Source organism: Macaca nemestrina, chromosome 7 (assembly GCF_043159975.1).
Source record: "Macaca nemestrina isolate mMacNem1 chromosome 7, mMacNem.hap1, whole genome shotgun sequence".
Taxonomy (NCBI): domain Eukaryota; kingdom Metazoa; phylum Chordata; class Mammalia; order Primates; family Cercopithecidae; genus Macaca; species Macaca nemestrina.
In genome coordinates, this window is record NC_092131.1 from 7,270,021 (window position 1) to 7,294,864 (window position 24,844).

The 24,844-nt window shown below is 46.1% G+C and overlaps 1 protein-coding gene across 5 annotated transcripts in view; it reads right to left on the reverse strand.

Moving 5' to 3' along the window:
• Nucleotides 1-24,844, reverse strand: part of LOC105467418 (WD repeat domain 25) — a 153,409-nt gene that overhangs the window by 46,887 nt on the left and 81,678 nt on the right. For all 5 annotated transcript variants that reach the window (XM_011717002.3, XM_011717003.3, XM_011717000.3 and 2 more), the window contains exon 3: nucleotides 11,778-11,925. In XM_011717002.3, the coding sequence (XP_011715304.1) occupies nucleotides 11,778-11,925 (148 nt within the window). The remainder of the gene's footprint in view (nucleotides 1-11,777; nucleotides 11,926-24,844) is intronic.

The following is a 24,844-nucleotide window of genomic DNA, read 5'->3' on the forward strand; positions in this document are numbered from 1 at the left end:
GAGCACCTGCCACACGCCACCCAGTCAGAAACGTGGAGCAGGCTTCGCTCAGAGGTGCCATGAGGGCTCTCACAGCACAGGAGGAAGAACCTTGACTGCCTTGTACCCATAGAAACTCCCCCATGGGACTGAGCAGTGGGCTACTTAGGGACACGGGAAGCTGGTGGCGAAGAAGACCATGAAGACACCGAGGTCTCAAGCATCATTTCCACTCACAGGAACCCAGGAAACAGCACTTGCTCATTCAATTCAGAAAGCACAAAAGGTTGCCCAGCTTTGTGTTCTGTGACCCCCACACATTAGTGAAGGCCTCTGCCAGCTCACCAGGTGTGGAAATGAAAGTCATCAATCAGTACTCACGACAGTCACAGCGGGAGGCTTTCACAGACCCAATCTGCCTAGATCCATGGTCTCCAAACTATTATAGTTTGACGGTACACCCCATCCATGAAAAACCTAAGGCACACATCACCAATATATAGATATTTGTTTTAAGTTGTATAATGTGCTTCTGTACCAACATATTATAAACATTATTAAAATATCAAAAATAGAACACTTTAAAGGATGATACAAGGATAAAATAGTCAATATTTTAAAACATATTTTAATATACCCTTATATGTGCCTATGCCAGGGACTCAGAGCAGCAATGTGGCAGCACAGAGGCCCCAGGACACTCACTTCAGCCACGTGGCTGGGAGTCATCTGGAGACTGTCAGAAGGGACCACCATCACATCCCCTAGACAGAAAAGGAGGACACGGATGCCACTGCAGTCCCCATACCATCAAGAAGGCCCAGGACTGCCAGACTCTTTCTCCCCACAGGGAATACTGCACTTATTGCTGAGAACATTCGGTGGCCGGCTTCTTGCTCACTTGGCATTCATTGCCAACCCTTAAATCCAAAAGGAAACATAAACTCTATCTGCCTGGAGAAAAAAATGTCCCTTGTTTTTGGACCATAGCATATAACCATATGCTTAATTTCAGAAATGACAGTGAATTATCCATATGTTTTTTCAAAAGTGCAGTGATACAGTCTTGCCAACAATGGGGAAGAAAGATGAGAGAAAACGTGAAAGCTGAATTGCTAAAAGATGATGATCGAACTTTCTCTGCTAAAACAAACAAAAAATCTGAATGTTATTTTTCCTCAACCCCCTAAAGTCATTGAAAATCTGTCTTTTTAAGTATTTCCATTTAGAAGATAAGCTGTAGTTTATACATTTTTCCTATTTTTACTTACAATAACTAGGCCCTTACTGCTTTTCTTTGTTAAAAGGGTTCAAAACTACAAGATTTTTAAATTTTTTAGTAAGTTTCTAGATACCTAGTGAAAACACTAAGGTAGAAATCTTGCTAACTAAGAAGTTCTCAAATAAGACTTTGTTTCAGAGATTAGGACCATAGCCATCATTATCTTCATTATCTGGCACAATGTTGGAAGCAGGAGATGGTATAGTTGAGGAGTTCAGAGCCATGCAGACCCAGATCCCATCCCAGCTCTGTCGCTTCCAGCGGAGGGGCCTTGCCCTGCTGTGTCTCACACTCTTACACATGTAAGGTTGTCATGACAGCTAAATGTAACATGGTGCATGAAGCCTTCCACAGAGCATGGCAAACAGCAATCCACAAAAGGGAGCTATTAGAGTTTACAAAATTAAACCCCAAATTATTGAATTCATCATTGGTTCAATTACAAACTAAAACCAAGGGATACAGGTTTGTTTTTTGGTTTGTTTGTTTGTTTTTGTTTTTTTTTGAGATGGAGTCTCGCTCTGTTGCTCCGGCTGGAGTGCAGTGGCGTGATCTCGGCTCACTGCAAGCTCTGCCTTCCAGGTTCACGCCATTCTCCTGCCTCAGCCTCCCAAGTAGCTGGGACTACAGGTGCCTGCTACCACACCCAGCTAATTTTTTTATATTTTCAGTACAGATGGGTTTCACCGTGTTAGCCAGGATGGTCTCAATCTCCTGACCTCGTGATCCGCCCGCCTCGGCCTCCCAAAGTGCTGGGATTTCAGGCATGAGCCACCACGCCCGGCTGGGATACAGGTTTTTAAATAGCAATAACCTCCAGAGATTAATGCTTTTGGGCTTTTCCTATGAGGCTTTGAAAATACAACGCCCTGGGCTGCCCTTTACATGTGTTAAAGAGATATGGGTAAAGTCTGGAAAATATTCATCAGTGAAATATCTTGAACATGAACACTAGCCATGCCAGAGGAGAAGGTCTTAACTTGTCAGACAGGCTCTTCCTCTCTACCTTTTCATAAATCAAGGAGCTTGTTTATCATATCCTCTCCCGGGCAATGTTACTTTCAGCGCAATGGTTAGCTGTTACATAACCTTTAACCTTAAGACCATCTTGCTTGTTTACCTGTTTGTTATAGAAAATTCTGTTTATTCAATGTATCCTTATTATAGGAAACTGAGTTTTAAAATGTTTAATCCACTGGCACTGACTTTATTGATCTCATTATAATGAGCTCAACCAGTATAAAAACTGTTTGGATCTTCTTGGAGCTAGGAAAAATCACTTATTTTCTCCTTGAATCAATAATGATACAAATAAAAAAATTGTTAAAGCAAAAACATGTTTAAAACACAATACAGAAATTCCATTTGTTCTGCTAACTCTATGACCAGTGCTTCCATCCCCATATGACTGTGATAAGGCACCTGGGAACTCTGGAATGGTGGCTCCCCCAAGTTGCCCCTCTTCCTTTCTCAGGTGGAGACATCAAGCTCCCCAAGGTGGCCACCCATGTGGCCGGGGCAGCACCACCTGTCCACCCTAACATCTATGCTTGGAATCCTATCATCACTCAGGGCTCCAGGCCCGTGAGGGCCCTCCTCTTCCATTCAGCATGAATGACTCCCAGTCTAGTTCCTGGCACATAATAGGTATTTGATCCAGGTCACATGAAACCCAAGTATGGGTCTCCAGGAGAGAAAAGAGAAGCTCATGTCCCCCTTTCCAGGGAGCCCAGAGGCAGACCTGGCAAAGCAATTCACAGTCAAGGAGGGGGAACGACATTTATCAGGAGCCTGTTACCTCCAGGCCTGTCTGGAGCTTGCATGCATCACACAGCAACCTCGGTGGTAGGTGTAATTAACCCATCTCTCACAGCCAGGGAAACGGAAGCTCAGCGAGGTGAAAGACTTGCCCAGAGCCACATGAGTCAGCCACGCTGAGACAGAGACTGGCCCCGTCTAATCTCAAGGCCAGGTCTCGGCACCCTACCTTGCATCCCCGCCAGTTATTCGTGACCTTTCCTTCTCCTAGTGCTTTGTTCACATCCACAGACTCATGAACACGTAGGAAAAATGTTGACAAGGGAAAGCTTATGCTGTTGGCTTGTGGTAATTGAGCTTGTGTTCCCAGGCAGTAGGCATATGACTCATTTCGCTAAAATCAATATCGTTACACTCATCCTCTGGGAAGTATTCAGCCAGCTGTAAATTTCACCATCCTGACTCAAAGTTAACGAGAAAAGAAGCTTACTAACTTTCAAAGCAAACTCTGTGCATCAGAAACAGAGGCCATCTTGGTAATCCGGGCAAAGGCCTGGGAAGGGTCTGGCCTGAGAGCCAGCTGGGCCTGCATCTGAACATTCCCTATCAGCTGTGGCCCTGCATCAGCCAGCAATCCTCTCCAGCCCTGGTATCCTCATCTGTAGACTCAGGATCACAAAAGGTGATTGTGAGAATTAGAAATAATGTATGTAGGAGATCTAAGCCCCAGACAAATGATAGGGCCCAATAAACAGTAGCTGTAGCACTGCAATAATAGTAATAACAGAAGAAATAGTAGTAGTTGCAGTCATTTTTTAAAATTTGTCTTTCTTTTTTCCATTATACTTTAACCAAGTTGGAAAATTTGTCTTCTAATGACGTACTTACACCTGCTCTTTCCTTCCCATTCTTTTTTGTTTCATTTTAAATTAGTTTTAATTGATAAATAATAATTATATATATATAGGTGGTACAATGTGATGTTTTGATCTGTATATACATTATAGAAAGATTCAGTCAAGCTAATTAAGATATCTATCACCTCACTAATTTATTTTTTTGTGGAGAGGATGTTAAAAGTCTATTATTTTAGGATGTTAAAAGTCTATTAGCAGTTATGAAATACACATTATTAACTGTGGTCATCATTGCAGTACAATAGATCATTAAAACTTATTCCTTCAGTCAAACTGAAACTTTATACCCTTTCATCAACATCTCCACTTACCCTATCCACCCCTACCCCCAAGTCCCTGGTAACACCGTTCTACTCAACGCTTCTAGGAAATCAACTTTTTTAGATTCCACTTGTAAGTGAGATTTGTCTTTCTGTGCCTTTGCTTATCCCACTTATTGTAATGTCTTCCAGGTTCACCCATATTGTCAAAAATGACAGAACACTCTTCTTTTTTAAGGCTGTAGAGTATTCCATTGTGAATATTCACCACATTTTCTTCATCCACTCATCTGCTGATAGACACCGAGGTGGCTTCCATATCTTGGCTACTGTGAACAGTGCTGCAATGAACATGGGGGTGCAGAGATCCCTTCCACACACCAATTTCAATTCCTTTGGAGATACACCCAGAAATGGGATTGCAGGATCATGCGGTAATTCTATTTTTAGTTTTTTGAAGAACCTCCATACTATTTTCCAAAATAGCCATATTCATTTACATCATACAAGGATTCCCTTTTCTCCACATCCTCAACAACACTTGCTATCATTTGTCTTTTTGAAAATAGCCATTCCAACAGGTTTAAGGTGATATCTCATTGTGGTTTTAATTTGCATTTCCCCGATGATTACAGATGTCGAGCATTTTTTCATGTACCTGTTGGCCATTCATATCTTTTCCTTTGAGAAAAGTCTGTTCAGATCCTTTGCTCATTTTAAAAATCAGGTTATTTGGCTTCTTGCTGTTGAGTTGTTTAAGTTCCTCATGTATTTTCCATATTAGCCCCTCATCAGATGTATGATTTGCACACTTTCTCTCCCAGTCCACGGGCTGTCTCTTCACTCTGTTAACTGTTTCCTTTGCTGTGCAGAAGTTTTTTAGTTTGATGTAATTCTATTTGCCTATATTTGCTTTTGCTGCCTGTGCTTTAAGTCCTATCCGAAAAATCATTGCCCAGACCAATGTCAGTCACTGCTTTTAATTCTCTGGACAAGACCAAATGTTCAAAAATTTAAAAAATAACAAGAGTTCTAAACTTGCAAACAAGGTGTATCCCAGTGCTTTACTAGTAAGTTGGTTTTTTGAAACTCAGAACTCGCCATTCCAATAGCAAACATGCCATAACCACGTTTGGGCTCCAGAGTCAGTCAATAATGGCAGCCTTACCTGACAAGGGCACCAAACTGTGATGCAGCTGCAACCAAACACACACACGTCAGACATCACCACTGCGCACTCACGGTCATGAACAAAACAAGAATTTGGATTAGAAACCATCTTTTCTTTGTCTGGGGGCTGGCGTGAGCTGTGTTTGTGGAGATGTGAAGGATCTCTAGGCACTTTCCCAAGTGGCAGTTAAGGGCTGGCATGGTGTTGTAATGAAGTTTAATAACATTTGATTTAATATCCGTAACTAGGGTCAGCTTCTCACTCCAAAGAAGTAAGGAAAGAGAAAGAGAAAACAAGATTCAGACAGAGGAGAAGCACTTTCAGAGTGAGAAAGGAAGGATATTTGTGGGAACAGAGACTGGCCTTGGAAAATAGACCCACTCACAAGTGGGCAAGAAAGTAGGCGGCTGCTCACTGGACAAGGAGGCACTTGAAGGGTGGCAGCCAGGGAACCCTCATCAGCTCAGACCTCGCTAGGCTGTGGAGCCCCTCTGAGCCTTCACTTCTGGATCAGTGGCAACAATCCCTAGGACTCAAGGAGCATGTACATATAAGTATCAGATGCTTTGTAAATGTGCCCACAAGCTTCCTTCTACTTCCTCTGGGTCTGTGGGTGCCTGAGGGATACCTAATCAAGTCCTCCTGAGCTATGCTAGGGAAACTCCAGCCACAGTGCCAAAAAGCCAAAGAACCGAGAAGCCCAGGTCCCTCTGCGGCACTTCCAAGGACCGGCAGGAGCCAGCACCACCTCAAAGGCTTAGCACAACAAGAAGCCTCCTTCTCTGGCCCTTTCTCCAAAGCCCAGGAGCTCTTGGGGCTCTTTGCCATGGATTTCATTTGGACACTTCTCACCCTTCCCATGCCAAGTGGTCTGAAGTCGTCAGGGCTAGCATTTATCCCACTGGAGCGTGGCCATCCATCGCTGGAGGGGCATCTTTCCTTCATGGACCACTTAATTACAGGGATCAGTCCCCCTCAGTCTGGGGCACTCCTTCTTCCCAGAGGCCACAGGTTATCTTCTGCAGGTGGCCAGCTGCTGCCCAACAGGCTCCCCAGAAGTCAGGTTAAGTTGGGTTCCCCGTTGTTTCCCTGTTTGCTCACAGCAGGGAAACAGATGTGGGGAGAGCATGCCACACCATGCCTCAACAGCAGGAGCTCTACTAGTCACAGGCCAGCACTGGATCCCAGCTCTGTCACCTCTGGCTGGGAGGCCTCAAGAAAGTCACTGACCACTCTAAGCCTCAGTTTCTGGGTCCATGAAATGGGGATAAAAATACTCCTCTCACAGGCTAGTGGGGAGACTAAACGTGTCACATAAGCAAAGCGTCTACCATCCACTCACTCATTTCAGCTCCACACAGGCCAGGCAGCGTGTTGGAATCCAGGGCACACAGCCCAGGGCCCAGCCCACAGCAAGGGTTCGATAACCTGTCATTCTCTTTTTCCTTGTAGCATTTCTGTGATGGAAGCACCCGGTCATAGATTGAAAACAAGGGAGAGACCAGAAGACACCTCTTGGAAAGCAAGGAGAAATGGTCATTTATGAGCCCAGTCCCAGTTGGCTGCTCACTTCCACACACCATGACTCCCACCAAAAGACACTGAGACCCCAGGGCGGGACGAGCCAGTCAGAAGCTGGGGACAGCAGAGCTGTAGGCAATGGCACCTGAAGGAAGAGGGCCATAGGCCTTCTGTAGCGATGAGTGCCTGGGGCTCTGGAGAGGGTCAGGCTGGGCAGGCTGGGGGTCTGCATACTCACTCGAGAGCCCTAATAAAGGGCGTGTGTTGTTCCATCACCAGGAGGAAGGGAAATGTGGAGGAGATGCTGGGAGAACCCATGATGGCCCAAAGCCTCCTCCCAGTCTGCCCCCAAGACCCATGCATGGGACCAAGGGCCCATCTGTAAGCTCACTGAGGGGACGAGCAGGGGCTTCTGGATGATGATCAAAAAGTGGCCCCATGTGGGGAAATGGCCCGCCAACAAGGACCGTCTGGACAACTTAGCAGAACAAGGGCCCCATGGGCTGTGACAGAGGAGGAGAGGAGCTCCTTGCTGAGGACCTACCACGCGCCAGGCATTCTGCAAAGTGCCCTAAATGTGTTATCACAGCTGCTTCCTTCAACAGCCCCAGCACCAGGTGGTGTGGTAGAAACAGGTGAAGAGGCCTGGCTCAGGGAGGCAGAAGAGCCAACACCTCTACCCTGTCCATGTGCCCTCTTGCACATGCTGCCTCCAGGATCTGGGAGGTAGAACCAGGTGACATGCACAGATGGCTCAGATGAGCCAGCACACATCAGGAGAGCTGGCCCATGCACAGGAAGGAGGACAGGGTTCCCTGCCCAGCCAGGGCCCCAGGGCTCCAGGAAGAGGAATCTACTTTGCAGCCAACAAAGGTAAAGGACAGAGGCCCTGCATGCCTCTACAGCTGCATCCTCGAGGGTCAGGCTGGGACACCTGCCTCAGGGCCTGGAGTCTGCAATAAACATGACAGGACCACTTAGAACTGAGCAAGCTCTGCGGGGGATTCTGAGGAGACTGGCTGAGCTGGCGTGTGGCACAGCTGACTCATAAGACAGGCGACACTCAGGGCCCTGGTGGAGTCAGCCAGCGTTCCCTGAGGCCACCTCAACCTAAGGTGCCACAGACGTTTTGTTAGGAAGATTACAGACTGAAACAAGAGCACCAAAAATAATTGCAAGCAGGTTTTATTTAAGTGTTGATTCATGGTTGTTCTATAAGCCAACAGCCTGTCAGAACTATAAATTAATGAGATAAAATGTTGCTGGCCCTCCATATTTCAGGCCGGGTATTGACATTTTAGAATCCACAGATTTTTAACTGTATTGATTGAGGACACCAGGATAAATGGCCTTGGCGCCAAATTCCCATTAACGACAATGGGCACCAAGTGACTAATTCCCAAAGCGATGCGGTGAGAACGCCCTGCACTGCTTTCTCCTGGCAGGGAGTTCTAATTAGATTGAAATGAAAAAGCCAAATCACCAAGGGCGGAAAAAGGCAGATCCAGTAAAAAGGGAGATCAGACTCAGCGAAGAGAAAGGACAAGGTAAGTCCAAGCGGGACAAAAGCCACAGGGGCTGCAGAGCCCACCCCAGTGGCTAAAGAGAGCACTTACCAAAACCCGGGCTGGAGGTGGGATGTGCACAGATGAGGTAGGAGACATAGGGGGAGACACAGGTGGAGCCCTGGCAGTCCCTGATGGGCTTCACTGCCCAGGTAGGAGGACCTGGCAAGGACCAACTCAGCTCATCTTACCTACACAGGCACTGAGCAGCTGCTCCAAGCCAGCCCTGGCCAGAGGATAGAGACACAAAGAGCACCGGGACGGGACCCCATCCCCATGGAGCTCCCATGCTAGCCAGGGAGAGGGACATGGAAACCAACCACCCTCAGCAGAAGAGGCCCTGTCTGAGTGTGGGGAGCTTACCCAAGGGTGAGGTCCAAACCCCTCAACCATTCTTTCGCAGGGACCCACCATACTCTCCACTGTGGCCTCAGCACCAAGTCCTACATGCAGTGGGTGCACAGTAAGTAACTGCAGAGTGAATGAAACTGGGCCTTCAACAGATGAACCCAGTGGTGAGCGCCATTCCTAGCAGAGGGATGGAGTGAAGAAGTCCTCAATCACCTCCCCCACTGGATGGCAATGCCCTGGGGGCAGGGCCATGCTTTTCTTTACCCACAACACACCATAGCTAGAGGGGCACATTGGGCCTGGGGCCAGACAAGCTGTTCTCCAAACGCAGTCTCGGCAAGGCATTCTACCTCCCACTCCAACTCTCCACCAGGGGCTATAGGTCACCCAGGACCAGCGGGAGCTACCAAGGAGGTCTACTCAAAGCACAGATCGAGCCCTGACTCTTGCCTGCTTCAAATTCAGCAATGGCCTCCGCCTGCCACCTGCTATGGTGGTCCCTGACTCGTCAGGCAGGAGGACCCTCTTTGAATGTCTAAAAATTTCAGAACCCCCTGTCAAGACACATCCACACATACCCACCCACACACACAATTGCATGCATTTGTTTAACATCTGTTGATTGAGAGAATAATGCTTAAGGGCCACTATGAACCCATCAATGCCATCAAATGAATTTGATTTGAGTAACCCAACAGTGTGAGTGAGTGAGCTTGTCACTCTGTGAGCAGTGTGCTACCCACATGTGCTCATGTGACCCACAGGCTGGGGTTTCCCCTCCTGCACTCCTCAGACTCATCTCCTCCAGTCCCAGGACCCCATATTACATCCTGCTTTGGTTTCCATGCATACTACATGGAACCCTGTTCCTGTGACAACCCTGTCCTTGTTCCATCTGCAAGAACCTACTTTCCTCCTCATCAACCATACCTCCTCCATCCTAAATCTCTGTCCACCTAATATGTGGCTCAGCTCAGGTTTCACTTCCTCCAGGAAGTCTTCCTTGATTTTCCAAGCTAGATGTTCTTGTAGTTCCTGTGTCTTTCTACATCACTGCAATTTGGGATTGACTGCACTTCTGTCTTCCCCAGCAGACAGGAGCTTCTCCAGGGTAGGCACTGGGTCTTGTTCAGCTGTGTCTCCTCTATCAAGCATATCTTATGGGACATGCAGACAACAGTGTAACAGTCAGGCAGCAGGCTTTGGGGCCTGGCAGACCTGCGTGCATCCTGGCTCTGCCACTTGCTGGTTTGTGCCCCTGGCCAGCGTGTGTACAGCTGATTCTGATGGCGCCTGTCTCAAAGGTGAGCGGGGCCTAAATGAGACGCTCTATAGAGGCTGCAGAAGAATGCCCAGCACATAGTGGGTGCTCAGTAGTTAGTGCTGCCATCATCAGCCCAGTCATCACCATCAACAAGTGGCATTAAACTCCCTGAGTCTGGCCACTCTGCAAGGGATTAAGAGAATCAGCAAGACCAGGGAAGTGCTTCATGAGAAGAAACCGCCACACACATGGCACGGTGGGAAGGGCACAGGATCTGCAGTTGCACAGACATGGCTTCAAATCCCTGCTGGCTATGCACCACTGGGAGGCACTGAGCAAGCTGCTTCGCCCCTCTAAGCCTCAGTTTCCTCTCCTTTAAAATGGAAATAATCACTGCCGGCAGCTGCAGTGAAGATTAGACATGCTGTGTGCAAAGCCTATAGCACCTGGCAGGGGGCCTGTGACCATCAGTATTGTCCTCTCCCCTACTGAGCATGCAAGGAGCTGCACAGCCGCCCACATGCAAGGTGGAAACAAACCACCCTCTCCATTTTCCCTCTGCGTCTCCTCGGGGCTGCTGGGCATGAGCAGCAGGGGTTGGACCAGCAAGTTATCATCTCCGTCTTGCCAGACCCTGGGAGAGGCAGGCCCCAGAGCCCCCACCACTGCAGGGCCAGGCAGGCAAGATGCTGGCCTGAGGGCTCAAGGGGAGCCCCAGGGACTGGTGTGAAGTCTGGCCTCTCCCTGGGCTCCTGGCAGTGGAGCCCAGCAGAAACAGGACCTAGGAGGAGCTCTGGGGAGGAGGAAGTGTGGTGCTGAAAGAAGCTGGATCCTGCTTATGGAGGGGGATAAAACATTTTTAAAAAGGAAAGGAAGAAAAGAGAGAAAGAGAACAGAGAGGGGAGGGGAGGGGAGAGTAGGGGAGGGGAGGGAAGAGGGGAGGGGAGAGGGGAGGGTTGGGGAGGGGAGAGGAGGGGAAGGATGGGGAGGGGAGGGGAGGGGAAAGGAGAAAGAGACGAAGGGAGTCAGATGGCAGAGGTGTGAATCCCAGCTCTGCCACTCCCTGGCTGTCTTCACTGTAAACCCCGGACAGGGCCCACTGGGGGCCATGGCTGCAGTGGGTGTTGACAGTGCCTGTTGCACAGGAGCGTTCAGTAAGGAAAGTTCCTTCCACTGACTTCTCTCTCCTTCTCACCCTGCTTGTCAAGAGCCCCCTCAGGATTTACCCAGCACGAATCCATCTTGCCCAAGTGCCTTTTCAGTGTGGGCATTAAAGCAGAACTCGTTTGAAGACTTTCCTTATGAGCTGGAATCATTTCTCACAGCCTTTCAACGATAATGAATTGACAGGAATTCTAACCTGATTCCAACCAAAGGACACAGTGATAAAGTTAAATCTATTTCAGCACAAATTGCATGTCAGAAGTAGATTAAAAAGCCACCTCTTAATCCAGCCCCATGGCTTGGGGCTCAGACAACCTTGGGGCTCTGTCCTCTGTGTTGGCTGGCAGAGGCCCACCCTCTGTGGGGAGTCGCAGTTCCAATGGGCAAGCAGTCTGGAAGCCCTCTCACTGAGCACAAGCCCACCCTGAGGCCCCTCTCCCTCTGCCACACAACCGTATACAGCTTGTGGCTGCATGCCCACCAGAGAATCTTCCCCAGGGAGAGAGCTACCAGCTCACCTCAGGGTGGTGATATAAGAAACGCACCTGTTTCAAGGTCTGTTAGGTGCAGGGCGAAGTCAAAGCCACCGCTGAGGATGCGCCGGCCACAGGGAGCCCAGCGGGCGGCCCGCACTGCCTCTGTGTGCAGGGAGTATGTCTGCAGGCAGTGCCCGGAGTCCACGGCGTTCCATACCTGCAGGCAAACACAGAGGGCACCAGGTGTCACAACAAGGGCCTGATCTACAGGACTAAGCTCCACCCCTCTGTAGAAAGAAAAAGGTCTCGGTGGAATTAGATTCCCATTACTTTACCATCAAATCTATATCTAGATGTTAAACTTTTCATTGCAGAAATGTAAAGGCTTGGGATTGGTAAGTTGGGAGGATCATTTCCCCAAATTTTTTCTGGGGTTAAGAAAACAGCATTCTGGACGGGTACGGCAGCTCACACCTGTAGTCCCAGCACTTTGAGAGGCAAAGGTGGGCAGACTGCTTGAGCTCAAGAGTTCGAGACCAGCCCAGGCAACATGGTGAAACCCTGTCTCTACAAAAAATTAGTTGGGCGTAGTGGCACATGCCTATAGTCCCAACTACTCAGGAGGCTGAGGCAGGAGAACTGCTTGAGCCCAGAAGGCAGAGGTTGCAGTGAACCATGATTGCACCACTGCATTCCAACCTGGGTGACACAATGAGACTCTCTCAAAAGGAAAGAAAAAAAGAAAATAGCATTCCTGTGTCTGCCGGTCACCTACCCAGCCCTTCCCACCTGCTTCATCCCTGCGGCCAGGAGGGAGTCCTGGGCCCTCAGCATTCACAGCCCTATCCCAGTTTCACCTGCATCCCTGGCATCTTATCCTGGGCTCCCCTGCATCCCCAGCATCTTATCCCAGGCTCACCTGCATCCCTGGCATCTTATCAGGCTCACCTGCATCCCTGGCATCTGTCCTGCCACGGACACTGCCCAAGGCCAGGCTATTTTCATGGTTCTGCTGTAAGACTGAGATCCAAAAAGGAACCTGCCACACTCGTATTTACAACCAGTCAAAGTACAAATATCTGCCATAGGGGCAGCTGTCCTTTTGTTGGGGGAGAGAAGGTGCTGTCTCTCCTTCCCACCCTGGCCTTCCATGAGGATATGAGGTTATGAGGCTCGTGGGAGAAAACCCTGTTACACTCAATGACTTCTGAAAAATTACCTAAGATATCACGTATAAAACTGCATGTTCCCAGAGCCAGGGCCACACCACGTGAGAGCCCCTGAGCTTAGCTTTCCACCAGCTCTCCCAGCAAATGCCGCCAAACACACCGTGCAGCCCAGGGGAACAGCCACAGAATTCGGAATATGTCAGGGTAGGCCCAGGGCCTGACACACAGAGGTACTCAGCAGTGCTAGTCCCCTACCTTCTTGTCACTGCAGGATGAGGGCAATGCTCTCACCTACCACCCAGGTAGCTCAGAGGCTGAACCCGAGCAGAGCACTTGTAGCCAGCACGTGGGAGTCAGAACTAAGGCCTCCCACCTGATACAGCTGCTGGCAGGCCTCGGGCCTTGGCTGAGTGGCTTTGCCTCTCTGGGCCTCAGTCCCCCTCTCCCTGAAGTGGGGATAAGAAGGGCGTCACCCCAAGGGCAGTGGTAAAGGCTGAGGAGGTAATGGCTACACAGCACATGGCATAATGGCTGGCACATGGCTGAACGTGGATTCCAGACCTGTTCCATTAGGAAAACCAAGCTTCATTTTCTTTAATAAGAGAAAAACCCAAACAAAGTACACCCATGCACTTCTACAAACCTGATCCCGGGGATAACCTTCTCATTAAAAATGAGAAAATTCAACCTGCCAAGTCCTGAATGTTCTCAGAATGCAAGGATCAGAGCTCTGAAACCTTGTTTCCTGGGATTATGTAAATGCCTACACTTAAGAAAACAAAAGGTCAAGAGTAGCCTTCAAAAAATGTGAAGAGAGCTCAGTTTCTTTCTTCCTCACTAAGGGTCAATAGCTGGGGTCTCAAACTGAAAAAATCAAGAAACAGCAGTATTTACATTTAGAAACACGACACAGCCAGAAGACTTCAAAGTGGAGTGAGAATTCATGGGAGAGAGATGGGGCACAGGGAACTGCTGCCTTCCAAAACTATGTACGAATATGAGTTTAATTTTATTTAAATAGTAAAATAAGCTAGATCTACAGGGTTCACATGGTTAAACAGTAAAAAGTTAATATTAAATACGTAAGTCAAGCTGCATATATGAAGTACAATGCCATTTAAGTTTTTACATGAAACACCACCTCGTACCCATTAGGATGGCTGCTATCAAAAAACAGAAAACAAGCATTGACAAGGATGTGGAAAAACTGGAACCCTTGTCCGCTGCTGGTGGGCATGTCAAATGGTGCAGCCACTGTTAAAAACAGGATGATGGTTCCTCAAAAAATTAAATGCAGAATTACGACATGATCCAGTCATTCCACTTCTGGGTAAATGCCCACAAAGCTGAAACCAGGGTCTCAAAAAGATACTGTACATCCATGTTCATAGCAGCATTATTAATAACAGCCAAAAGAGGGGAGCAATCCAAGTGTCTATGGACAGATGAATGAATTGTAAAAGTGTGTTCTATCCATACAGTGGAAGAGTATTCAGCCTTAGAATGGAAAGAAGCCTTGGCACTTGCTACAACATGGATGAAACTTGAAGAAATTATGCTAAGTAAAATCAGCCAGACACATAAGGACAAATACTATATAACTGCACTTCTATGACGTAGCCAGAATAGTCAAAATCATAGAGACAGATAGAAAGTAGAATGGTGGTGGCCAGGGCTGGGGGAGGGGGAATGGGGAGTTGTTTAATGGGGACAGAGTTTCAGTTTTCCAAGATAAAGAGTTCTGTGGACAGATGGGGTGCAGGCTGCATAACACTGTGAATGTGCTTAATGCCACTGACCTGTATGCTCAATAAGGGTGAAGATGGTCAATTTTATGCTGTGTATTCTGCCACAGTTTTTAAAAATACACGTACAAAAAAAAAAAAAAAAAACAGATCTCATTTATTTGTGAATTTGTAGCCAGGCTATAAAAACATGCATGAGGAGGGCCATCACTCCTGGGAAGGGAGGGAGAGGGGCAAGGCTAGAGGAAAAAGCTATGAACACTACACAGCAGCTCTTCCAAAGAGAGGGTGGAGCATGTAGGGGAGAGCAGATAAGGCAGGGGAGATGAGATGGGGTAGGGGAGAGGAGATGGAGTAGGGGATGTGAGATGGGGTAGAGGAGATGAAATGGGCTAAAGGAGATGAGATGGGGTAGGGGAGAGCAGATGGGGTAGGAAAGAGTAGATGGGATAAGGGAAAGCAGATGGGGTAAAAGAGATGAGATGAGATGAGATGAGATGAGATGAGATGAGATGAGATGGAGTAGGGGACATAAGATGGGGTAGGGAAGGATGAGATGGGGAGGGAAGGGGAGATGAGGTAGGGGAGATGAGATGGGTGAGGGGATGAGATGGGGAGGAGAGATGGGGTAGGGGAAGTGAGATGGCGTAAGAGAGGTATGATGGGGTAAGGGAGGTATGATGGGGTAGGGGAGATGAGATGGGGTAGGGGAGAGTAGATGGGGTAGGGGAAGTGAGATGTGGTAAGGAAGGTGTGATGGGGTAGGGGAGATGAGATGCGGTAGGGGGGATGAGATGGGGAGGGGAGAGGAGATGAGGTAGGGGAGATGAGATGGGGTAGGGGAGGTGAGATGGGATAAGGAAGGTGTGATGGGGTAGGGGAGAGTAGATAGGGTAGGGGAGGTGAGATAGGGTAGGGGAGAGTAGATGGGGTAGGGGAGGTGAGATAGGGTAGGGGAGGCAAGATGGGCTGGATAAATAAGATGGGGTAGGGGAGAGGAGATGGAGTAGGGGAGGTGAGATGGGAAGGGGAGAGGAGAGAGGTAGGGGAAATAAAATCGGGGATGGGAGGGGAGATGGGGTAGGGAGGTGAGATGGGGTAGGAGAGATGAGATGGGGTAGGGGGAGTAGATTGGGTAGGGGAAGTGAGATGGGGTAGGTGAGATGAGATGAGGAGGGGAGGTAAGATGGTATAAGGGAGATAAGATAAGGTAGAAGAGGTGAGATGGGGTAGAGGAGGTGAGATGGGGTAGGGGAGATGAGATGGTGAGGGGTGATGAGATGAGGTAGGGGAGATGAAATGGGGTAGAGTAGATGGGGAGGGGAGGCGAGATGGGGTAGCAGAGAATAGATGGGGTAGGGGAGGTGAGATGGGGACAGGAGATGAGATGGGGAGGGGAGATGAGATGAGAAGGGAGATGAGATGGGGTAGCAGAGATGAGATGGGGAGGGGGAAATGAGATGGGGTGGGGGAGGTGAGATGGGGAGGGGAGGTGAGATGGGGTAGGGGAGGTGAGATGGGGTAGGAGAGATGAGATGGGGAGGGGACGGGAGATGGGGTAGGGGAGGTGAGAGGGGGACAAGAGATGAGATGCGGAGGGAAGATGAGATGAAGAGGGAGATGAGATGAGGAAGAAGATGAGATGGGGAGGAGAGATGAGATGGGGAGCAGGAGGTGAGAGGGGTAGGGGAGGGGAGATGGGGAGGGGAGATGAGATGGGGAAGGGAGATAAGAGGGGGAGGGTAGTTGAGATAAGGAGGGAGATGAGATGGGGTAGGGGAGAACAGATGGGTTATGGGAGATGAAACAGGGAGGGGAGATGAGATGAGGAGAGAGATGAGATGGGGTAATGGAGAGCAGACAGGGTAGGGGAGATGAGATGGGGAGGGGAGGGGAGATGAGATGCGGGAGGGGAGATGAGATAGGGTAGGGAAGATGAGATAGGGAGGGGAGATGAGATGAGATGGGGTAGGGAAGATGAGATAGGGGAGATGGGATGGGGAGGGGAGATGGGATGGGGAGGGGAGATGAGGTGGGGAGGGGAGATGAGATGGGGTAGGGGAGATGAGATGGAGAGGGGAGGTGAGATGGGGTAGGGGAGATGTGATGGGGAGGGGAGGGGAGATGGGGAGGGGAGACAAGATGGGGAGGGGAGAGGAGATGGGGAGGAGAGGTGAGATGAGATGCGGTAGGGGAGATGAAATGCACTGGGGTGATGAGATGGGGTGTGGGAGATGAGGAGAGGGAGAGATGGAAATGCTCTGAAGAAAACATGCCCAAATGTTTCCTCTGAAACTCATTCATTTATTCATTCATTCAACAAAGATTTCCTGAGGACCTGCTATTAGCCAGGCATTGTGCAACAGGAAGCAAATAAGACAAAAATCTCTGCCTTCAAAGAGTTTATATTCTAGTGAGGGAGACAGACACTAAACAAATAAAAATCCATAGTCCTTACGGCAGTGGTGAAGACTGATGTATTAAAAAGTAATCAGGAAAGGGCTCTATAAGGCTAAGGAAAGGCGCTGAAATGGCGGCCACAGAGGACCTCTCTGAAGAGGTGACTTTGGAGGAAGTCCTGAAGGGGTGAGAAAGTCAGCTATGCAGAAATTGAGAGAAGAAGCTTCCAGGCAGGGATAGGAGTATGCCTGGCATGGCCAAGCAACAGCAAGAAGGGCTACTGCAGCTAGAGAAGTGAACAAGGCTCGGGATTGGCAGGGAGGTGGTAAGAAAGGGACGAAGTCGGAAAACCACAATCCGTTGGCGCATCCCAGGGTTCTGCAGGTGGAATGGAAGGGAATGAGGGCCAGTTCCACTCCAATAGGACCACTCCAGCTGCCATGCAGGGAGGAGAATGAAGGGCAAGGGAGATGAAGGAAGACGATCAGGAGGCTTCTGCAAGAATCCAGGGAGAGAGGAAATGGTTGGGACCAGTGGGAGGCAATAGAGAAGTTGCCTGCCTTGGAGGGTAGAACCAACAGGATTTCCCTGGACTGGAAGTAAGATATGAGGACAAGGGAAAAGCCCAGGGCATATTCGAAGTTCCTGGACCGAGCACTGAAAGGGGTGGAGTTGCAGGGATGGGTCAGTCTGCAGAAGGGGTAAGTTTGAGGGAAGGAGCACCTGGAGCTCAGTTTTGAATGACAGAGAGCAGACAGTATAAAGACTCATCCCATACCAGTGTGATGTTCAAAAGAGAGGTCCAGGGCAGAGGCTGAGCTGTGGATGCCATTGTGGAAATGGTGCTGCAGCCATGAGCAGGATGAGCTCTCCCAGGGAGCAATGCAGACAGGACAGAGAGGAGTCCCACATTTCAACCCTAGACCTCCAAAGTTCACAGGCTGGGAGCCAGGGGAGGAGAAGGAGAAACCAGAAAGGAGTCTAAGAAGAGGCCAGTGAAGTGGAAGGAAAAAAAACAAAACAAAACAAAACAGAAGAGGAGAGTCCTGGAAGGCTAGAGAAGAGAGTGTTTTGACAAAGAGACTGGTCACCATGTCAAATGCTGACGGGTGGGCCCACTGAGAACTGAGAACAGACACCTGGGGATTTGACAATCTCAGTGGCAGGTGTATGGGTATCTTACCTTCTAGACTTTTGAGTATGTTTAAAACACTTCATATTTAAAATAAAAAGTTAAATTAACAAGAGGGAGAGGAGGCAGAGAAGAAGAAAAAAGGAAGGGAGAGAAGAAGTGATGGAGGAAGTGGGGAGAGGAAAGAAACACAGGATGGGAAATGGAGGGGAAGGAGAAGAGAAGGGAAAAAGGAAGGAAGGAGCAAGGGGAGAGGAAGGGGTGAGAGGAGAAGAGAAGGGAAAAAGGAAGGAGCAGGGGGGAGAGGAAGGGGGAGAGGAGAAGAGAAGGGAAAAAGGCAGGAGCAGAGGGGAGAGGAAGGGGGAGAGAAGAGAAGGGAAAAAGGAAGGAGCAGCGGGCAGAGGAGAAGAGAAGGGAGAGGAGGAGAGGATGGAGAGGAGGAGAGGAGGGAGCGGGGAGAAAGAACATGGTAGTCATGCAAGAAAGAAGAAATTACAAAAAACTTGAACTCTATGACATCCAAGGCCAAAAGCAGCAAACGGGAATGTTTGAATTCTTGTCCAGGGGAACTCCCGAATCAGCCACGGAAACATGTAAGGAAGATCCATCAATCTGTAAATCCTGACAAGTTCCCCCTGAAGTGAAAAATGCACACTTGGCTCTCCTAGTAGATGCACAGACAATGATAGCATCTGAATCAATGCAGACCAGTCAGCTGCCTCTCAAAGCTACCCAGGGTGAAGGAGGGAAGAATCTTTGCCAGTCGGTCTCCTTAATTGAATTTAATGTTCACTGTCAGGTTTTAAAGATTAATTCCCCAACATTGAAGCAGACTGAAGAGCGGGCCTTTTTTCAATTAAGTAATTAGAGATCCCAAACTGCCTTCATAGAATTAAGGAGTTAAATCTTCTGTCAAATGTTCCAAGATGATTTCATGTATTAACTAGAGACGTTCTTTGTGTCCGACAAAAGTAACAGATTTGAAAAGAACATGACAAGTAAAATATGGTGCAGTCACTTGTTGGTGCCGTATTTACCACGGTTTCTGTGTCCTTGTTACCAAGACATGGCCCTACCAAGAGTTCCTCACAGTCTCCAAAGACTGAACAAGTATTGATCTAGCCACAGGTCATGTCCTTCCTGCCTGCCAGCCTTTTGTTTTTGGTTATAAAAAATACAGTCTTCTTGTAAATTATTCAAACTATACAGAAGTGCAAAAACAAAATCCCATAGGAAACAGCTACAGGATTGTTGCTTCTCTGATTTCATTGGAAATATGTGTGCTCTGCCCCAAAAAAAAAAAAAAACAGAAAAATACAACAAAAATAAGAGTCATCCATAACCCCATCACCTAGCCGTCAAAATTCTGGGTGAACCTTTGCCTCCCATGTGGCCCTATCCTACTCACTCTTATCTCAGAGACCCTCCTAGTCAGGCCTGGCTCCTGGCCTCATCCCACCTCTTGACAGTCCCTGTTGCCCCAGAAAATAATTGTAGAGACCATTCTCAAACTCACACAGCTCAGCACAAGCCTGTGCAACCAGTGCCTAACCCTTTACCAAACGGATGGGATCAGTCCATTTGCCAAATCTTTGAGAATCCTTTGTGTTCTACAGCTGGAATTGCATTGATTCTAAAACATTTGGGAAAACACCTTAATAATATTGAGTCTCCCAATCCATGAACAGATGTCTCTCTCCATTTATTTAGGTCTTCTTTAATTTCCCTAAGCAACAGTTTGTGGTTTTTTAAGTGAAAGGATCTTGAATGTCTTTTGTCAAATTTATCTCTAATTATTTCATAGTGTGACACTATCATAAATGTTATTAACTTTTATTTTCAGATTGTTCATTTCTCGTATGTAGAAATACAATTAATTTTGTATATTGACCTTGGATTCTGCAACCTTCCTAAACTCACTTTTTAGTACTAGAAGCTTTTTAAAATAGATACAGTGGAATTTTCTTTTCTTTTCTTTCCGAGTCAGGGTCTCGCTCTGTTACCCAGGCTGGAGTGAAGTGGTACGATCATAGCTCACTGTAAAACTTTGAACTCCTGGGCTCAAGCAATCCTCCCACCTCAGCCTTCCGAGGATCTGGGACTGCAGACACACGTCACCCAGCTAATTGTTTTTATTTTTATTTTTGTAGAGCTGGGGTCTCACTATGTTGCCCAAGCTGGTCTCAAACTCCTGGCCTCAAATGATCCTCCTGCCACAGCTTCCCAAAGGCTGGATTACAGCATGAGCCACTGTGCACAGCCTGGAAGTGTATACAGATAATCATGTTATCTGCACATAAAGGCAGTTTTACTTCCTCCTTTCCAATCTGGATCCTTTTCTTATCTTGTCTTATCACACTGGCAATCTCCAGCAGAATGCTAAATAACTACGGGGAGAGTGACACCCTTGCCTATTCATGATCTCACTGGGAAAGTGGTCAGTCTTACACTGTTATAAACGACACTAGAGCTAATGGTTTTGTTGGTACCCCTTATCAGTTCAAAGGAGTTCTCTTCTATTTCTAGTTTGCTAAAAGTTGTTTTTTTTTAATCATTAATGAATGTTGGATATTGTCAAAAGCTCTTTTGGCATCTATTGAGATGTTCACATGGTTTTTCTTTCATAATTAATCATTAATATTATAGTTCAATCATTAATGCTGAGTTACATTGATTTGCAAATGTTAAGGCAAGCTTACATTCCCGGAACAAATACTACTTGGTCATGATACGCATATATATAGTTGGATTGATTTGCTAAAATTTTATTTAAAAATTTTGTATCTATGTTCATGAGAGATATTGGTCTCTTGCTTCCTTCTCTTATGATGTCCTTTTCTTGGTTTGATACCAGGGTAATAATGACCTCATAGAACGAGTTGGGAAGTGTCCCCATTCTTTGCTATTCTGGAAGAGTTTGTGTGTGTGTGTGTGTGTGTGTGTGTGTGTGTGTGTGTGTGTATATCCATTTCCCAGGGCTGCCATAACTAGAGTACCATAAACTGAGTGGCTTAAACAACAGAATTTTGTTGTCTCACAGTTCCAGAAGCTAGAAGTCTGAAATCAAGCTGTTGGCAGGGTTGGTGCCTTCCGAGGGCTCTGAAGGAAGGATCTGTTCCAGACCTCTCTCCTTGACTTGTAGATGGCTGTCTCTGTATTCACATAGCGTTCTCCCTTATAGAAAGGGGAGATTCAGAGATAGACATTCATAGAGAGAGAATTGGATAGGATGCACCCTAATGACCTCATTTTGACTTGATTACCTCGGTCATGACCCCATCTCCAAATAAAGCTACATTTTGAGGCACTGCAGGTTAAGATTTCAAAATATAAATTTGCAGTTGGGGGTAGGTACAATTCATCCCATAACAAATTGGTATAATTCTTCTTTAAGTGGTAGAGTTCACTAGCGAGTTTTCAACTGGAGTTTTCTTTGTGGGAAGGTTTTTAATCATGAATTCAATTTTTTAAATAAATATGAGGCTTTGGGGGTTATCTATTTATTCTTGAATGAGCTTTTATTGTTTGGGTCTTTCAAGGAATTTTTCCATATCATCTAAGTTGTAGAATTCATTGGCATAAAGGCATTGGCATAAAGGTGATCATAACATTACCTTAGTGTCTTTTAAATGTCTGCAGTATCTATAATTAGGTCACTTCTCTCGTTCCTGATATTAGTAATTTGTAATTTTTCTCTGTTATTTCCCATGAGTCAAGCTAAATATACCTTTCAATGGTCTCAAAGAACCAACTTTTTGTTTCACTGATTTTCCTCTACTATTTTTCTATTTACCATTTCAGTTATTTCTGCTCTTATTTTTATTTGCTTATTTGGGTTGAATTTGCTTTCCTTTTTCTGGTGTCTTAAGGTAGAAGCTGAGATCACAGATTTGAAAATTTCTTCCCAACTAATATAGACATTTAATGCTATAAATTACTATCTGAGCACTCTTCTAGTAACATTGCACACATTTTTTATATGTGTTTTCATTTGCATTCCATTCCAAATACTTTCTAACAACTCTATCTGTTTCTTCATTGACCCATGGGCTATTTAGAAGTGTGTTAGTCTCCAAATATTTAGAAATTGTTTAGATATTTTTGTTACTGATTTTTAATTTAATCCCATAGTAGTCAGAGGATATACTTTGAATGATTCCAATCTTTTTAGATATACTGAGACTTGTTTTATATGGTCTCTCTTAGTGGACATTCCATGGGCAATTGAAAAGAACATATATTCTGCTGTTGTTACATGGAATGTTCCATAAACGTCAATTAAGCCAAGCTGGGTGACAGTGTTGTTCAAGTCTTGTAAATCTTAACTGATTTTCTGTCTACTTGATCTATTGATTATTGAGAGTGGGGTGTTGAAATCTCCAACTATAATTGTGGATTTTACTATTTCTCCATTCAGCTTCTGTCAGTATTGCTTCATGTATTTTAGAGCTCTCTTATTATTTATGTAAATATTTATGCACCTAATGTTTATGCAGCTGACATTACACACCTAATGTTATGTCCTTTGATGAACTGACCCTCTTGTTGTTATGAGTCTCTTTATCCTGGTACTATTCTTTGCTCTGAAATCTGCTTTGTCTATGTTAACTCCAGCTTTCTTTTATTACTATTAGTATGATATATCTTTTTCTATCCCTTTACATTTAATCTTTTTGTGTCTTTATATTTAAAGTGGGTTTCTCATAGGCACTGAGTCTTGACTTTTTATCCAACCTAACAATCTTTGTCTTTCAAATGGGGTGGGTAGAACATTTCATCCATAACTGATATGGTTTGGGTTTAAATCTTGCTATTTGTTTTTATTCCATCTGTTCTTTGTTCTCTCTTTCCTAATTTTTTTGCCTTCTTTTGCATTGAATATCTTTTGTTATTTTATCTCCCATTGTTAGACTTATAACCATAAATCTTCGTTTTGTTTTATTACTAGTTGCTTGAAGGTTTACAGCGTACATCCTTAGCTTATCACAGACTACTTGCAAGTAATATTATCGCTTTCCCTATAATATAAGAACTATAACAATAATATACACAATCTCCTCCGTCCTAGCCTTTGTGCTATTGTTACAGTGTATTTTACATCTACATATGTTATAAACGGCACAATACATTATTATGTTTTTACTCTAAACAGTCAATCATCATTGAAAGTGATTTTTAAATAAGAACAAAAAACATCTTACATTTTCCCACACATTTACCATTTCTAGTGCTCATTATTCCTCTCTGCAAATGTAGATTTCTCTCTGGCATCATTTTCCTTCCGTGTCAAGGACTCCCTTTATTAACATTTCTTATAGTGCAAGTTTGCTGATGGCAAATCACTTCAGTTTTAAAATGCCTGAAAAAGTAATCTGCTTTTCTTTTTTAAAAGATATTTCACTGGATATTAAATTTGGGGTTGATAGTGGTTTTGGTTTTGGCTTTTCTTTTCAGTGCTTTCAAATGGTGTTCCACTGTCTTCTGGCAGTATTTCCAATGAGAAGTTTGGGTCACTCTTATCTTTGCTCCTCTGTATGTAATGTGCCTTGTTCCCCCCTCTGGTTACTTTTAAGTTTTTTTTTTTCCCCTTTAACAGTAGTTATAAGAAATTTCAGGCCAAGTGCGGTAGCTCACACCTATAATCCCAGCACTTTGGGAGGCCGAGGTGGGTGTATCACTTGAGGTCAGGGGTTCGAGACCAGCCTGGCCTACATGGTGAAACCCCGTCTCTACTAAAACTACAAAAATTAGCTGGGCATGGTGACAGGCGCCTGTAATCCCAGCTACTTGGGGGCTTAGGCAGAAGATTCGCTTGAACCTGGGAGGCGGAGGTTGCAGTGACCCAAGTTCACACCACTGCATTCCAGCTTGGGTGACAGAGTGCAACTCCGTCTCAAAAAAAAAGAAAAGAAAAAAAAAACTTCATTATAATATACTTTGGTGAACTTTTTTCTTCATGTTTCCTGTGCCAGGTTTCATTGAGATTCTTGAATCTATGGATCTATGATTTTCATCAAATTTAGAAAACTTTCAGCCATTATTTCTTTAAACATTTCTTCTGTTCTCCCCTTCTTTGAGGACTCCACTTTCACATATATTGGGTGAACCTGAAGTTGTCCCACAGCTCACTGATGATCTGTTCTTTTTTCCCTCAAGCTTTTTGCTCCCTGTATTTCATTTTGGATAGCTTCTATGTCTTCAAGTTTGCTAACCTCTTTTATAGTTTCTGATCTGCTGTTAATTCCATGTACTGTGTTTTTCACTGAAGACTTTGTTTCATCTCTAGAAGTCCAATTTGGATCTTTTTTGTATTGCCCATGTCTCTTCTTAATAAGCTCATGCTAGTCCCTACCTTTTTGCATATATGTAATATGTTTATAATAGTTGGTTGAATAGTTCTTGTCTACTAATTGTATCATCTGTGCCATTTCTAGGTCTGTATCTATTGACTGATTTTTCTTCTCATCATGGTTCATATTTTTTTACTTCTTTGCATGTTTTGTAATCTCTATTTGGATACTAGACACAGTAAATTCAGGAGGCTGAGTACTCCAGCCTGGGTGGCACAATCACAGCTCACTGCAGCCTTGAACTCCTGGGCTCAAGCAATCCTCCCATCTCAGCCTGCCAAGTGGCTGGGACTACAGGTGCACGTCACCATGCCTACCTAACTTTTTGAGACAAGGTCTC